The following is a 16,181-nucleotide window of genomic DNA, read 5'->3' on the forward strand; positions in this document are numbered from 1 at the left end:
TTTTTTGTGCCACGGCACACTTTTGACACTTAAAATGTCCCACGGCACACTAACATCCTGTGTGAAGAAAAAATAAACATACCATAGCCTAACATTTCAAATAATACACAGATATGGCCTTATTATGGCTTCTATGCAAGACCTGCTCAATAAAACAAGCGCCCTCTGTTTCATTTGTAGGTGACTATATCTAATTTAATTGTTGTTATGAACTGGATATGTGATGATTCTGTGAATACTGGATATGGGGCCCCTGTTGTACAATGCCTGCACAAATAGTGCAATTATACAATCAATGAGAGCATGTGGTTATACATTTTTTGATGCAACAGTTGCTTTTCTGGACCAGTGAGCGACATTTGGGTAATTTTCTGCGGCACACCTGATGATCTCTCACGGCACACTAGTGTGCCCCGGCACAGTGGTTGAAAAACACTGCTGTAGGATGTGGCTTGAAAGCATTGCAACCCAATGATTTATGGAACTAATGGTTTGCCCAAGGCTGTACAACAAAACATCATCTAAAATCCAAAGTAAGAGAAATGTTTTTCTTCACTTTCAAAGCAATTTGTGCAATGCTGGTCACATTATGTCACACTTGTGCCCCCTTGTCTAAAATTAATGTGATATGGTTGTTTTATGCTGATTTCTATTCTATACAGAAGTTGTTCCAGAAATTTCAAACATGGACAAGTACAAACATGTTTTATTACCATGTTTATTTGAGGACTTGTGGTGAACAATAGTTAGTCAAGTAACCAACTAGTGAAGAGCGCCATCTGCTGGTCTGTTTGAGACTACACATGGCAGCAGAGACTAGGAAACCAGGGGTGTGTTATGGAGTGAGAACATGATACTACACTAAGGAAGGATAACCTACTGCTTGAAGACAAATAAATAAGCCATGTCAACCGTTCAGTACAACAGACTCAGCTTTCCTCTATCCTCCACATGAAAACTGCCTCAGGGAAGAGACAGATCAGGAGATAATACCATGCTTTAATTTAAGGGAAAAGAAGAAAAAAAGAAAAAAAAAAACACTATCATCGCTTTTAAACAGTCCTGTTCACTTTGGGGACTATCAGTCAAGGCCACTTCAAATATTACATTCACACAGGTGTGTTTAAGTGAGGAAGGTAGAAAGTGACATACTGATGAGTGGTATGGGCATGTCAAATTTGCTCCAACACTCCAGTTAGAAAATAAACGTCTGTTCAGCCACTACATTTAGGCTCAAGGTCCATTTTATCTCACTGCAGCATTACTTGGAAAAACATACAAATCAATGGTATAGATTCAAGTATAGTGAACACTCTACGGACACTAGTCCAGGCCTTGCTGTTGCATTCAGGCTTCAATTTATTGACCACCACGGCAAAGACCACACCAGAGATCAGACTTCCAGTCCAGGTCTCCTTGCCCAATCCCTAAAATTCCTTAAACGAAGCAGTACTGTGGTCAGCCGAGGATCGCTCTTATGGGATGACTTCTAAACAATGGTTCAGAAGAGCTAAATGTTGTAGTGTGTGAAGGTCTGACTTCAGTATGGAGAGCATTACTATGGCAGGGGAAGAACGTGCCAAGTGTATGCGAGTTATATTGAGACAGACTGCACAGTTAAGGGCTGAATGGTGTTCTGTTGATGACCAGCGTCATGAATGGGCAGTATGGAGTGGGCCGAGATGATTTATGTGCCTGGGAGACCCTTTCTTCTTTCTTCACACACTCATACAGACACACACACTCAAAGCATGTGTCCCCAATTAAATACGTCCCCATTAATCATTTTCTGTGCTTCCAGGACCTTTTCACTCATATCCACAGACCTTTTTATCAGTCTCTACCTCTCTCTTGGTCACCCAGAGGCAAACTTCTCTCCTCTACCCTCCCACTCTCTCAACTGGACCAATAAAGCAAACAATGCCACTAATTTAGAGCAAGGGTGCTGCATTCCTAGTCCTGCCGCCAGCTATGCATAGCATGACCTGCTAGTAGGAGGGTGTGCCCGTGGGGGTGAGGGTCTCCCAAGTGGTGAATGGGTGCTGAAATGTCACTTCACCGAGTATTCATTGCAACACCGCCAGCAGTCAACGACACGTCTGGACCACTGGTGTGTTGTGGGTAGTAAGACACAGGCGTGTTGTGGACTTTCAGCACATATGCATTTCACTGTTGACAAAGCACAAGTTTTCTGCTGGTTTGTTGATTTTCTCTTTCATTCTTTTGTATTAGCATGACCCCAAGGACAAATTAAATGTGGGTGTCCATACAGTAAAACAGACAGTGAAACATAATTTACTCCATATACAATATAAAGTGGCAAAAAAAAACTCTTTATGGTTTACAAGCAATACATTCAAAAAAGCTCAAACATCAGGGTTTTTTTTTTGCTAGTTCTGTGACAAACACTGTTTCTGAAGGAATTCTGCACAAAACACACACACACACACACACACACACACACACACTTGCTTTTGAGACTGGTCAAATAAGAACCATTTTGTTACTATTTAAATCGGTGTTGGTATAAGCATTTAAATCTTAGAAACCGGAGCCAGACTAACATTGAAGTATTGTGGCATGAGGTGCTTCTAAGCATTTGTGCATGTGCGTTTTCAAGGATTCCGAAAAATGGGATAAGAAACAACATGCAAGTAGCATGAATAAATACAAAAACATTAGGCAGCAACAAGTCTGGTTAAGGTCCACTAATGGACACTACAGGCCCCAGATTAAGTTTAGACAGAGTAGCGTAGCTCTCTCTGCATTCTTCACCTGCCGTCAGAACAAGCAGATGTCTCCCATTGAGCTCCAGTTAGAGGAGTTACAGGGTTAAAAAAGTTAAAGGTTATGAAGCCCGACCCTTTTTTGACCAGTGGTAGCCAACCTCTGTGAACAGGTGGCACTTACTGGCGTCCCTCTGTTGGGTGTAGGGCACAGTGCAATAATCATTAACCCTTTGTTTCATCCAATGCAAGTTTAAAAATGTCTGCTGTGTACTGCAATGCAAGCCCACACACACATTCAAACAGATAACCGTACACACACACACACACACACACACACACACACCTAGAAAGAGGGTGACGCTTTGTACAAATGCTGGGCAAAAAAAAGACAGAAAAAGTATGTGTGTCTGTGCATACAAAACACATGTACAAGTGAGGTTGTTCAATGTGTTCAGAGGTGTAGAGAGTATCTGGAATGGCAAGGTTCTACAGAGACACAGGCGAAGTCTAAAGTGATGCATAGGGGAATCTGGCGGTCCATCAATGGTAACACTTGGGTATGAGATGCATACAGTATTGTAATAGTAAAATAAAACCCCAACCTGGGCCAACACACTGATCTTTACTCATTCATATAAAAAAATAAAAGACAGGAAAAAAATAATAATAAACAATGCTTGAAGTGTTGACAGTGTTGAAAGAGGATGTGTTTTGCGTGAAATGTCGGTAGAGTCCAGCACGGCTCCTGGTGTGGGAATGGCAACGAGAGACAGCAAGAGTGAAAGAACAAGAAAGAGAGAAAGAAAGAAAGAACAAAAGAGAGGGTGAGTGAGAGAAAAAGAGAGCAAGAGAGATGGAGATACAAAGGGAGAAGTTCAGAGAAAGCAAGGTGTTGGAGTTTGCCAGGGCCTCCGTGCCGGCTCTGCGTCTGTAAACTCTGCTTCAGCTCTTTTTCGCGTCTGCGTCAGCGCTTCTCCTTGGCATAGCGATCGGTGGCATCGGTGGTGTTTTTACTTTCAAGGGCTTTAGATTCCACCTCTTCAGCCCCCCCCCCCCCCTCCCCCCAAAAAAGAAAGCTGCTGATTGGAGTTGCCATGGCGAGGCACGTGTTTACAGCTCTGCCGCCGGGCGCCTCCTCCTCTAGGTGTCCTCCTCCTCCTCCTGCCGGGCGGCCAGCACCCTCCTCCTGAGCGCCTCATCGCCGAACGTTTCAGGGAGGCCCTCGGGCGAGCGGCGGCCCTTGCGCCACAGGTCCTCCCGCGAGCCGTTCTCGTCCTCCTCGTCCTCCTCCTCTTCGTCGTCTTCCTCGCCGTCGGCCATCTGCTCGTCCTCCAGCTGCTGCCTCAGACGCGCCTCAGACAGCTGCTTTCCTGAGGGCACCACAGAGCACCACATCAGCGGCACATTCATGATTACAAAGCACGTGGGTTAACTTCTTGTCCGCTGAACATAAACTAAAGGTGTTTTCTGTTATTTCAGATATTAATATTTTATATAATATAATTAATAATATATAACTCAACTGCCAATCAAAATACCCGTCCTTCATTGCTACTAAAGTTTTGACTGATTGGCTGAGGGCACAGCAACAGGTTAGAGGCATGTAGGTTAACTTTTGTTTCAGTCAGACACACACAGGGCCAGTTTTACCATACATGGATTTCAGTGAAGTGGAAGTGAAGATCTTAAGTTGAAGTTCTCATTTATTTTAGGACTAAGCTCAATTCATATACCAGCCCTATGAGATTCAGGTGAAAGCTGGTATTGATATTTAAACTCAACTGCCAAACAAAATGCACTCACTTGCCACTTTTTGGGTACACCTGTTCAACTGCTCATTAATGAAAACAATTAGCCAATAAAATGTAAAAAAGTTCAAAGCAGCAGAATGGAGAAGAAAGGTGATTTAAGTGACTTTCATCATGGCATGGTTTTTGGTTCGAGACAGTATTTCGAGTATTTCATTTAAGTGCTGACCTACTGGGATTTTCACACACAACCATCTCTTGGATTTCCAGAGAATGGTCCGAAAAAAAGAAAATATCCAGTGAGCAGCACTCCTTTGGGCAAAAATGCCGTGATGATGCCAGAGGTCAGACGAGAATAGCCAGACTTGTTTGGGCTGATAGAAAGGCAACCGTAACTCAAATAACCATGTGTTATAACAGAGGCATGCAGAAGAGCATCTCTGAATGTGTCAAACTTTGAAGCAGATGGGCTACAGCAGCAAGAAGACCACACATGATGCCACTCCTGTCAGCTAAGAACAGGAAACTCACCAAAATCGAACAGTAGAAGATTGGAAAAATGGTGCCTGGTCTAAGTGGCTTGATTTCTGCTACGACATTCGGATGGTAGGGTCAGAATTAAAATGGTGATATCTGAAAGCATTGATTGATACTGTATCAACGGCACTCAAATGGCCTCCACAGTCACCAGATCTCAATCCACTAGAGCACCTTTGGGGTGTGATGGGACAGGAGACCCGCATCATGGATGCACAGCTGGCAAATGTGCAGCAACTGCATGATGCAATCATGTCAATATGGACTGAAATCTCAGAGAAACATTTCCTCCACCATGTTGAACCTATGCTATAAAGAATTAAGGCAGTTCTGAAGACAAAATGGGGGATCCAACCAGACCTAGCAAGGTGTACCTAATAAAGTGGCCGGTGAGTATACACCAATTCTACAATCTCGTGGAAGACGTGTGGTCTAAGCTCTGTTCTGCTGAAAACACATTAACAAGGTGATCCTGGAGAAACCTATTGAGATGTAGCAGCTGAAGTCATAAACCAGTACTGGCAGGAAAGTTCAGTACGACGCCAGTCTTTTAACTGGAGTTTAAACGGCAAACCGGTAGTAAAAACTATATTGTCAAGACAAGGCAATTACGCTACTGTACCCTGGAATACAAAAATAAACTTCATAGAGAGCGTCACCGAATCATGGATTTACCTTTTGAGTTACACAAATAAAAGTGTTTTTTTCCTCAAAGTCGCAAAACGTGGCAAACACATGCATATAGAAACTAAATGCATGCATTTGACAGCTAAATGCATTTACAAGGTAGCATCCTATCAGGGTTATCACAGCATAGCAGCCTAATGTAGGTAGCATCCTATCAGGGTTATCACAGCATAGTAGCCTAATGTAGGTAGCATCCTATCAGGATTATCACAGCATAGTAATGTAGGTAGCATCCTATCAGGATTATCACAGCATAGTAGCCTAATGTAGGTAGCATCCTATCAGGGTCATCACAGCAGTAAGTAGCCTAATGTAGGAAATGTGTTTTCTCCCCTCACTGGCCCTTCACACAGTGATTTTGCATTTCTCTGTCCGAGTTGAAGTCAGATTTTGTGACTCACGTGTATATATATCTAAAATAATCGATTCTTCATACATTAGTATGTTTTGGTAGTGGGTTAAATGGTGGGGGGATCCACTGATACAAGGCTGCGAATGGCTGGCAGGCTACTGTTCAGAACACCTTTTTTCCTGCCAGTGGGTCAAAATTCTGTTTTTGTGACGTAGCCACTACATCTCAATTGATATCTGAACTCAAATCAAACAGACTCCTCCATTCAGTGTTCCGAACGCAAGCAATGTTGCTGAATGGCACAGCATCATCATGTTTCAGACCATTTTAAGGCATGTGGTTTAACGTCTGTTTGTTAAAGTAAAAGTTGCTACATTTCACGCAACTCAAGGTTTCTTACCACTATTTAGGTTACATTTAAGTTAACTGTTTATCGTGTTTTTTTTTCCCCTAGGAGAGGCGCTTGCAGCAAATATAAGCCCAAGCCTTGAGACTAAGTTTGAATGGGTGCAGATATTGAGTTCATTTGATTATGCTTAAGAATCAACATGGCTGAAGGTTTGGAGCCATTTTGTATTCATTTATCCTCTAAGATGAACAGGAGATGAACAGAAGTGTTGCGTCAATGTGCCAATGAATTCATTTAGTTAGGCAACGGTCTGTTTTTATCTACAGGAGGTACAGTAGTTCAATGCAAATGACCTTTACTCTGTTATCTTTCCGCACCAATTAACCGTGAAAGCAGCAATGTAAGACAGTATGCAGTTAGCATGTGAAAGAAGTTCAAACTGCCAGGCTGTGACTGCTGTCGGGTGAACTGCCAAAAATACAACCAATGCTCTTGCACTACTTACTACTTTGGTAGTAGTTACTTTGGAATCTTCTAGATGGGAAGACAAAGTCAGCGATGAACACCAGTATCTAAAAGAAAGAGGGAGGGCTGGTTAGAACAAGTCAGAAAGATGAAGAATACTGAGAAAAGACGAATGCTTCTCACATAACTGTAACTTATGGGCACGGACACACACACACACACACACACACACACACACAAAAAGCAGTCAATCACATGAAACAGGAGTGCTAATGTCAAAACTGACATGGCACAGATGCTGTGCACAGAAGAAAATGTAGCAGATATAATGAAATACTCTGTGTGTGTTTGAAACGGCTGTTAGCAGAGGCCTTTGTGGGTTCTCATGACCATAGCACAGACAGCCTATTGCTTATGAGGCTGAAGAGGGCATTTTTTTATTTGACTTGACTTGGCACTACACAGCAATGATCATGAGTGGCTGTTTCTCTCTTTCATTGGGAATGAAAACCTTGTGACTGACATTCCTCTCTGTCACACACACACACACACACACACACAGTACTTTCTAACATGAATGCAGGTTTATTCAATGTGCAATGCACAATGTGAAACTGTGTGTGTGTGTGTCTGTTTGTGTGTGTGTGTGTATATATGTTTCCATTTTAAAAAGAGAACTAACCAGTCCCAGGACTAGACCAGAGAAGAGAGTGGCCAGGGCAAAGATCACATAGGACCCCCACACAGGGATGCCCAACTGCTCGGTCAGATAGTTGTGGCAATGCTGGAGAGGAAAGGCACATGATTAATCACAACACACATTACAACCATGCAATTGTGGCATTTATCAACACGAGCGCAATTCAAAATCGATAGATAGATAGATAGATAGATAGATAGATAGATAAGATAGATAAGATAGATACTTTACTGAACCTCAAGGGGAAATTCAAGAATTTCCATGAAGCAAAAAAAGCAGAATTTTCCCTTTGCTATATCCTATGACTTTCCTGGTCTTGTAGGGGAAAAAATAGATCAGTACTTTCCAGTGTTCACCCTGGTTGCTTCAGTTGTACTTGTTGAGACAATATGACCAGGAAACATGTGCGCAACAGAAATAGCTGAAGTATTTCCACTACACTGACATATTAGCTAATGTGATGGTTTGTATGAATCCATCCGCCATTTCTGCATTACAGGGAAGCTACACCAGGCGCGTAACTGAAGCGTTCCATTCGCGTTGCGTCTGCTGAAACAATTAGCTTCCACTACAATCAATGAAAGTAGCTACACCAGATGTGACAGCGGCGCGTACGTTTGAGAAAAATAGACCAATCTTCTAAAATGTTTTTACGCGTAGGGTCGCGAACGGAACACTTTAGTTACACGTCCAGTGTAGCTTCCCTGTTACAGTGATGACCACTTCCAATCCGTAAATGAGTGGAGGAAAATGCTATGGAGGATTGAGCAAAAATGCTATGGAGGATTAAGCAGCTCCATGGTTTTCCTAGTTTAGTTTAGGTGTTGGGTGAGACTAAATCAGTCTCTGTGGAGAACCTACCCGTATGAACATGGAGAGCTTGAAGAGTGCAGACATGGAGTTCATCCTGTCACAGGGAAACACACAGTAGAGGTACAGGATTAACTAATGCAGATGTGAGGTAGTGAGACTATGCAACTACAGTAGGGCTGGACATAGAGGCTACTTTGCTACTAAGGCACAACAGTCATGTGATTATGTATGTATGACTTGTTCATTTCATTGAAAATCATTGTATGAAAAAAACATCCATTATATGCTGGGAATGGTAACAGGTTAAACCGTAATATTATGGGGTTTCTGAATTCAATATAGATCCAACTTGACAACTTAAGATGGCAACAAATAGGCCTAACACACATGCTCAAACATTTACACATTGATACTCACAAAAAGGAGGATGGACCGAACCATGAGGACACTGGTTCGATAGTCTGCCATTTCTTTTCATCAATGAAGCTAAGGAAGTCCTCTTTGGTGCGTGGTCCCTGGTACCGCCGAAACACACCATCTTTACAGCTGAAACACACACACACACACACACACACACACACACACGTGTGACTCATTCAGACATTAACCACAATCTGCTCAGCAAAAATAGCCCACAAGAAACTTTCCATTTTACAGAAAAAGCTTTGCAATGGTACTTGTCCATTGAGTTTCAGTTCTGTCTAGAGTAAGTGACACAGAGAAAAGCAAAAGAGAAAGAGAGAGAGAGAGAGATGCATGCACTACTCAGGAATTGTGTTTGTGATTCAAATCTGCCCACAGTGTTTCTGATGTACATGATTCTTTCCCTGGAATACATTTTTTGCCAAAAAACTTGTACCACTCCCCAGTGAGTGTAGATCCACCAATGTTCATCTCATAATCATTCTTGCTTCAGCATTGCACACAACACTTACTGGTAGATGGTAGGAAGGGAGGTGATGATAAATCTGCCACTTAGTCCTGCATAAACAAGAGAGGAGGAGTGAAGAGGTAGAGTCAGGTACCTTTAGATATGACCAGTACTGGCCATGGTAGTGGCCGTACAACAGTCACATCAGCTTCTATTTATATTCCAAAGGATCCCTAGTCTGCACAGGCAGATTATGCAGATTACAATGCACTGTTGCTAAGCCAAGCTTCATACCTGGCTGCTCGGTGACATCCACCTTGGCGATGTTGACGCCCAAATCCTCCCCCCACTCTGCGAACTCCCCCCACACAGGCTGCAGTTGTCGACATGCAGGGCACCATGGGGCAAAGCTGGGGAGGCATTACATTCAACATAACCTTATTGGTGTGACACTGCCTACAACACACACACTTCCCACAGCCTAAATTGTACCATTAGAGGGTGGCTGACCAAATCACATCAGGCCACAGTGAGGTTCAAGACAGGAAGCCAAGAATAAAAAATAAGGAATATAATCTTATACACAACTGTCCATATAGCTTGGTATCAATGCAACACACATATGCAATAACCTTCTGGGGAATAAGGCACAGTTGAATCGAGCTGTCATTGTCAAAATACAGCCCACAGGCCTTAAATACATTTCAATGTATTACACTGGGAAAGAGGATACCAACCCATTTTATAGATGGCATTAGGAGAACATAAAAGTGCCAAATGTCTGTCAAAAACCCTGGGACCAGCTGGGCAAGATTTATTCACCTAAAAGTGACTCTTTTGCAGTAAATCAATCTTGAATGTGTAGCTGCTAGTTAGAATACACCCTGAACTCCGCGAACAGGTGAGCTGCTGACATGAGTTATGTTACATGGGTATGTTATATCATAGCTGAACATTCTGATTTTTAGAGCAGATTTGAGCTCAAGTACCAGTTGTCATATGTCGCATGTTTTGCAGCTGGCTAGCTCATTCATACGACTGTCCTCTTCACAATGCTTCCAGTGATGGCGCAGCTGTTCATCAACTTAGCAGCCACTTCATAACATACGTTGAGGGTGCTTTTATATCTCACAAACATTAACTTAACATAGTCTACTTTCACGACTCGTACATGTCTTACCAGAAGTCATATCCAGTCTAGCTACAGGCTAAAAACGAATTGGACAGCTAGGTGAGTATACTCTAGCTACCAAGCTAATGTTAATCAATTGGGATAAGGCTACACCGCCTTAGCTAACACGCTAGCTGTTTGTTAGTTATTTTAATGATACAGGCGATCGTTTACAGCTAATCTCATGTTAACGTTAACAAAATGTCATAACTGCTCGTAAATGGCGCTATCTAGTTTTCTAGACACCTAACATTAGACAACCACTGTGTTTACAAACATGCTGTCAAAGCACTAAACTACTAATGCTAGCTAAGTTAGCTTGGCGCCCCGGCTAACTGGTAATGTTAACGTAATCAGGAGTCGTTTGGAGACTTCACTTACAATTCTATCATCCATTCTCCGGTCAGTATGTCTTCCCAGTTTCCGTCTGTTACCTCTTTGAGACTATCCTTCTTGGCAAGGACTGTCTGTGGCGCCTTCAGAAATACAAAGACGCTAAAGAGGACCATAAATGTTCGCCAATGAACATGTTTTCTAGCTGTTCCTACTTCGTAGTCCAGCAAGGACGCCATGGTCGGGTCACCACTCGCCTCACTGTAAGATTAACTTCCGCTTAGCATCAGTTGATAACCCCCCCCTTGCCATATCCTCATAGGAGGCGCTTTGAAAATTGCGTCAACTTTAAAAGAGTGTGTTGGAAAGGCTAGGGAGGAGAAAGAGGAGGGGAGTAGGCCTATGCTTAGGCATGCACATTGTAGACTTTATAGGTTACCCAAAACTAGTATTTGTGTGTGCATCATTAGGCTACCACAACATCTTCTGCATTTCTGCCATGGTGGCTAGAAGTAAATTTCTAATTTCTAATTTGATGAAAAAAGATGGAACTGAATGAAATGAATGAGAATGGTTTATATAATGAATTCACATATATTCCATCCTTGCACATCTTGCTTTGGGTTTATAAGCAAGGTGATTATACTTAAGCCGGTGATACATTAGACAACTTTTGAACAATGTTGCCACATAACCGATTCCATGTGTTGTGGTTGGATGACCATGGTAATTTTCCTATTGATGATGTAGGCCCTGTCAGTGCTGGGCCCTTAGAATTGTCCTAACTCCTTCCCACCTAGCGGCGCCCCTGCTAGGATGAGCTGGCTTTTAAACCTTGACATTTTAATTTAGACACCTTGGAATTCACCTCAGCCTCTTGCATCCCTGTGCACAATCTTTTTCTAAAGCTGGTCAAAAACCTGAATTGTGTCCTAAATGGACTAGTGAATAGAGACTAGCCCAGGCTCAACCACATCATGGCTCAGTCCATGTCTCAGAACAATCCCATCACAAGAATTTCTGCAATATGGTGTTAGTAAAAAGGTGAAGAAATTATTGACTTGTGGGGGCATGGTACACTAGATGGCAGTGTTAACCTCCAAATCTCATTGATGGAACTACATGGAATCTCGTGAGTTGATGATGCATTCAACTAAAATGTGGAACATTAAAGTTATTTTGGCATCAGCAATTCTACCTTTAGAATTATTCACCTTTCATCATTCAGAATATAAGGCTAACTGTCATGCATTGTGTACTTTCAGCAAGTGGGGAGTCCCCCTTTTTGTGTTTAATTTGCAGCTGTTTACATCATACCAGCATCTGGATGCTCTGTAGATTATCTAATTGCACTCTGTATCCTAACAGCATGCTAGCCTCTGCTTGATACACTCATGACTTAATTAAGGCACATCAAACAACCTGTGTTGGCGGCACCTGGTAATTAAAATACAAATGCAATTATAGTTAATTAGAACGGCAATTTGTGTCTTGATGACAGGGCATTTCTCTAATATGTTTTCTCCAGAAGCACTTAACTACTATTTCAACAACACAATGTGTGAATATAATGTGTGAGTTTTTTGTGAAAAACTAATATTGTGTTTTTATTATCTCTTTTTATTATCTCTCTCTCTCTCTCTCTCTCTCCCCACTTTCGGCAAACCTCCTAAATTCAAAGCTTCATCTCATCTGCATAATCTCTCTCCCTCATTCTTCTTCATTCTTTCTCTTTGTCTTATTACTGCCACTGTCTCCACTTATTCATGATTTCTTGCACTCAAAAAGAAAACTTTTTCTCACTCACATTTCTTTCCATCACATTCTCGCCTCACTGTTTATTTTTCCCTCTCTCTCTCTCTCTCTCTCTCTCTCTCTCTCTCTCCCTCCCTGCCTGCTTTTGTGAGTCAGCAGCAGAGTGTGTGCTGTCGATCAGGCCATGGAAGAGAGTGGGAGGCAAAGAAATGCAGCAAAGAGGGCCATCCATTTGAGCCCCTCTTCTTGTTCTTCCCCTCCACTCTTGGCTCTCTCTCTTTCTCTCCTGGTCTCTTCCTGTCGTGCTCTCTCGTTGCCTTATACCTCTCTGCTGATGGCAGAAAGCGTGGGCTGAGAGGTCGAACGAAAGCACCAGTGAGAGGACATGTGCTATGAATGTGTGTGTGTGTGTGTGTGTGTGTGTGTGTTTGCAAGAGAGCATGTGCTCATTTGTGGCAGTTATAGGGTACTCATAGGCTGTGTGTGTGTGTGTGTGTGTGTGTGTGTGTGTGTGTGTGTGTGTGTGTGTGTGTGTGTGTGTCATTAAAAAAACAAAGTGAGAACAAAGATCAAACCAATGCAAATTCCCTGTGATGTGCAGTGTATTTGAATTTTAATGTAGTGATGAATTCTTACCATGAGTCATCATTTTAAGGACACCACAACCTGAAGGAGCCACGTTTTTAAGAAGTAATGACAAGGGCACAGTCATCCTGTCTACGGACACACACACACACACGCACACACACATTTCATCTCATCTCCTCTCTGCAGTGGAGATTGGTGCCAAGGCATCAGACCTTCTGCAGCCAACATAAGATTTATTATCACTCCTCTTCTATCCTCCCATCCCTCCCATCTGCCCTCATCTCTCTCTCTCTCTCTCTCTCGTTCTCTTTTCCCTTTCTGGCTTGCTTTCCCTCTCTCCAGTCTTTATCCACACAGCTTCTGAGGTCTAACTCATCTGTTTGTTGTTATCACTCTGGATGAGCGATAAAACTGTCACAGTTTTCCTCTCCCTCTCTGATCCTCTTCACCAACTCTCCATGGCCCTGTTTTTACTTATGCACACTATAACACCCTGGTGTCCTCCTGTGTTGTGCAGTTGTGTAGCTGCATTGTGTTTGATCGACCGCGCAGGTCTGCCTCAGATTGGGGGGGTGAGCGTGTTAGCAAGGGAGCTAAAACCCATGGGTGCTAGCATCTCTTACTAGCATGCCTCTTAGAGCTTAAACCCATGGGTGCTAGTATCTCTTACCAGCATGTCTCTTAAGGAGAGCTAAAAACCCAGGTGCTAGCATATCTACCAGCATGTCTCTCATGAGCTAAAACCCATGGGTGCTAGTATTCTTACTAGCATGGTTCTTAAGGATTAAAACCCATGGGTGCTAAAGACTTACTAGCATGTTCTATGAGCTAAAACCCATGGGTGCTAGCATCTCTTACTAGCATGTTCTTTTAAGGAGCCAAAACCCATGGGTGCTAGCATCTCTTACCAGCATGCCTCTTAAGGAGCTAAAACCCATGGGTGCTAGCATCTCTTACTAGCATGCCTCTTAAGGAGCTAAAACCCATGGGTGCTAGTATCTCTTACCAGCATGTCTCTTAAGGAGCTAAAACCCATGGGTGCTAGTATCTCTTACTAGCATGTCTCTTAAGGAGCTAAACCCATGGGTGCTAGCATTCTTACCAGCATGCCCTTAAGGAGCTAAAACCCATGGGCGGTATCTCTACCAGCATGTCTCTTTAAGGAGCTAAAACCCATAGGTGCTAAAGTATTATCTTACCAGCATGTTCTTTTGTTGGAGCTTAAAACCCATAAGTAGTATCTCTTACTAGCACGTCTCTTAAGGAGCCAGTACCCATGGGTGCTAGCATCCTTTACCACGTTCTTTTAAGGAGCTAAACCCATGGGTGCTAGCATCTCTTACTAGCATGTCTCTTTAAGGAGCTAAAACCTATGGGTCTCTCTCTCTCTCTCTCTCGTTCTCTTTTCCCTTTCTGGCTTGCTTCCCTCTCTCTCTCCAGTCTTTATCCACACAGCCTCTGAGGTCTAACTCATCTGTTGTTGTTATCACTCTGGATGTGAGCGATAAACTGTCACAGTTTTCCTCTCTCCCTCTCTGATCCTCTTCAGGACCAAAACCCATGGGTGCTAGCATCTTTATGCATGTCTCTTATAAAACCCTGAGTCTAGCTTGTGTTGTGCAGTTGTGTAGCTAAAACCCATGTTTGCTAGCATCTCTTACAGGTCTGCCTCTTCAGATTGGGGGCTAGCATCTCTTACTAGCATGCCTCTTAAGGAGCTAAAACCCATGGGTGCTAGCATCTCTTACTAGCATGTCTCTTAAGGAGCTAAAACCCATGGGTGCTAGTATCTCTTACTAGCATGTCTCTTAAGGAGCTAAAACCCATGGGTGCTAGCATCTCTTACTAGCATGTCTCTTAAGGAGCTAAAACCCATGGGTGCTAGTATCTCTTACCAGCATGTCTCTTAAGGGGTAAAACCCATGGGTGCTAGTATCTCTACCAGCATGTTCTTAAGGAGCTAAAACCCATGGGTGCTAGTATCCACACCAGCATGTCTTGGGTCTAAACCCATCTTCGTTTGTTGTTATCACTCTGGATGGCGATAAAACTGTCACGGATTTTTCCTCTCCCTCTCTGATCCTCTTCACCAACTCTCCATGGCCCTGTTTTTACTTATGCACACTATAACACCCTGGTGTCCTCCTGTGTTGTGCAGTTGTGTAGCTGCATTGTGTTTGATCGACCGCGCAGGTCTGCCTCAGATTGGGGGGTGAGCGTGTTAGCAAGGGAGCTAAAACCCATGGGTGCTAGCATCTCTTACTAGCATGCCTCTTAAGGAGCTAAAACCCATGGGTGCTAGTATCTCTTACCAGCATGTCTCTTAAGGAGCTAAAACCCATAGGTGCTAGCATATCTTACCAGCATGTCTCTTAAGGAGCTAAAACCCATGGGTGCTAGTATCTCTTACTAGCATGTCTCTTAAGGAGCTAAAACCCATGGGTGCTAGCATCTCTTACTAGCATGTCTCTTATGAGCTAAAACCCATGGGTGCTAGCATCTCTTACCAGCATGTCTCTTAAGGAGCTAAAACCCATGGGTGCTAGCATCTCTTACTAGCATGCCTCTTCAGATGTCGGGATGGAGGCCCACTGAATGTACATGATGCGCAGCTATTGTACCAGCTGGCTACCGTTACACTTGTATGTAGTCGTTGTTTGTTGTCGCTGCTGATGTTGTCGCCGGTGTCGGCCGCTGCTGTGAGAAGAATGCCTCCTTGTCTTTGACAAAGGCAGCACTGACGCAGGATGACGGAAGCCAACGTGTGAATGTCCACACTGCTGTGTGCTACATTTCAAGTGTGTAAGATTGTAAAATGATGCCCTCTGGTTCTGCAAGCCCTTTCATTCTTCAGATACCTCAGCAAACCACAGTGTAACAACGCAAGAGTAAGCATAGTACATAAGGTGAGGTTTGGTGTTTGCATAGCAGACATTCCAGCTGGACATTGCTCCCTGCAAGACCAACAGCCACCCATCCCTTATTAGTGTTTCACTCATTCCAGAACATCCCCTGATGGCCAGGGACCTCTCTCTGCAACTCCCACATTTGGCCATATAGCCTAGCTCCCTCTCTTCCCATGG

General features: G+C 43.2%; 1 protein-coding gene across 1 annotated transcript; it reads right to left on the reverse strand.

Moving 5' to 3' along the window:
• Nucleotides 1-2,312: 2,312 nt before the first annotated feature.
• Nucleotides 2,313-11,062, reverse strand: tmx1 (thioredoxin-related transmembrane protein 1). The gene is made up of 8 exons (XM_048228533.1): nt 10,804-11,062; nt 9,546-9,661; nt 9,316-9,361; nt 8,798-8,926; nt 8,429-8,474; nt 7,550-7,651; nt 6,908-6,974; nt 2,313-4,099 (listed from the first exon to the last, which is right to left on the reverse strand). The coding sequence occupies exons 1-8, from the start codon at nt 10,992-10,994 to the stop codon at nt 3,870-3,872; spliced, it is 927 nt and encodes a 308-aa protein (XP_048084490.1). The 5' UTR covers nt 10,995-11,062; the 3' UTR covers nt 2,313-3,869.
• Between the last annotated feature and the right edge of the window lie 5,119 nt (nt 11,063-16,181).

Source organism: Alosa alosa, chromosome 19, assembly GCF_017589495.1.
Source record: "Alosa alosa isolate M-15738 ecotype Scorff River chromosome 19, AALO_Geno_1.1, whole genome shotgun sequence".
Taxonomy (NCBI): domain Eukaryota; kingdom Metazoa; phylum Chordata; class Actinopteri; order Clupeiformes; family Clupeidae; genus Alosa; species Alosa alosa.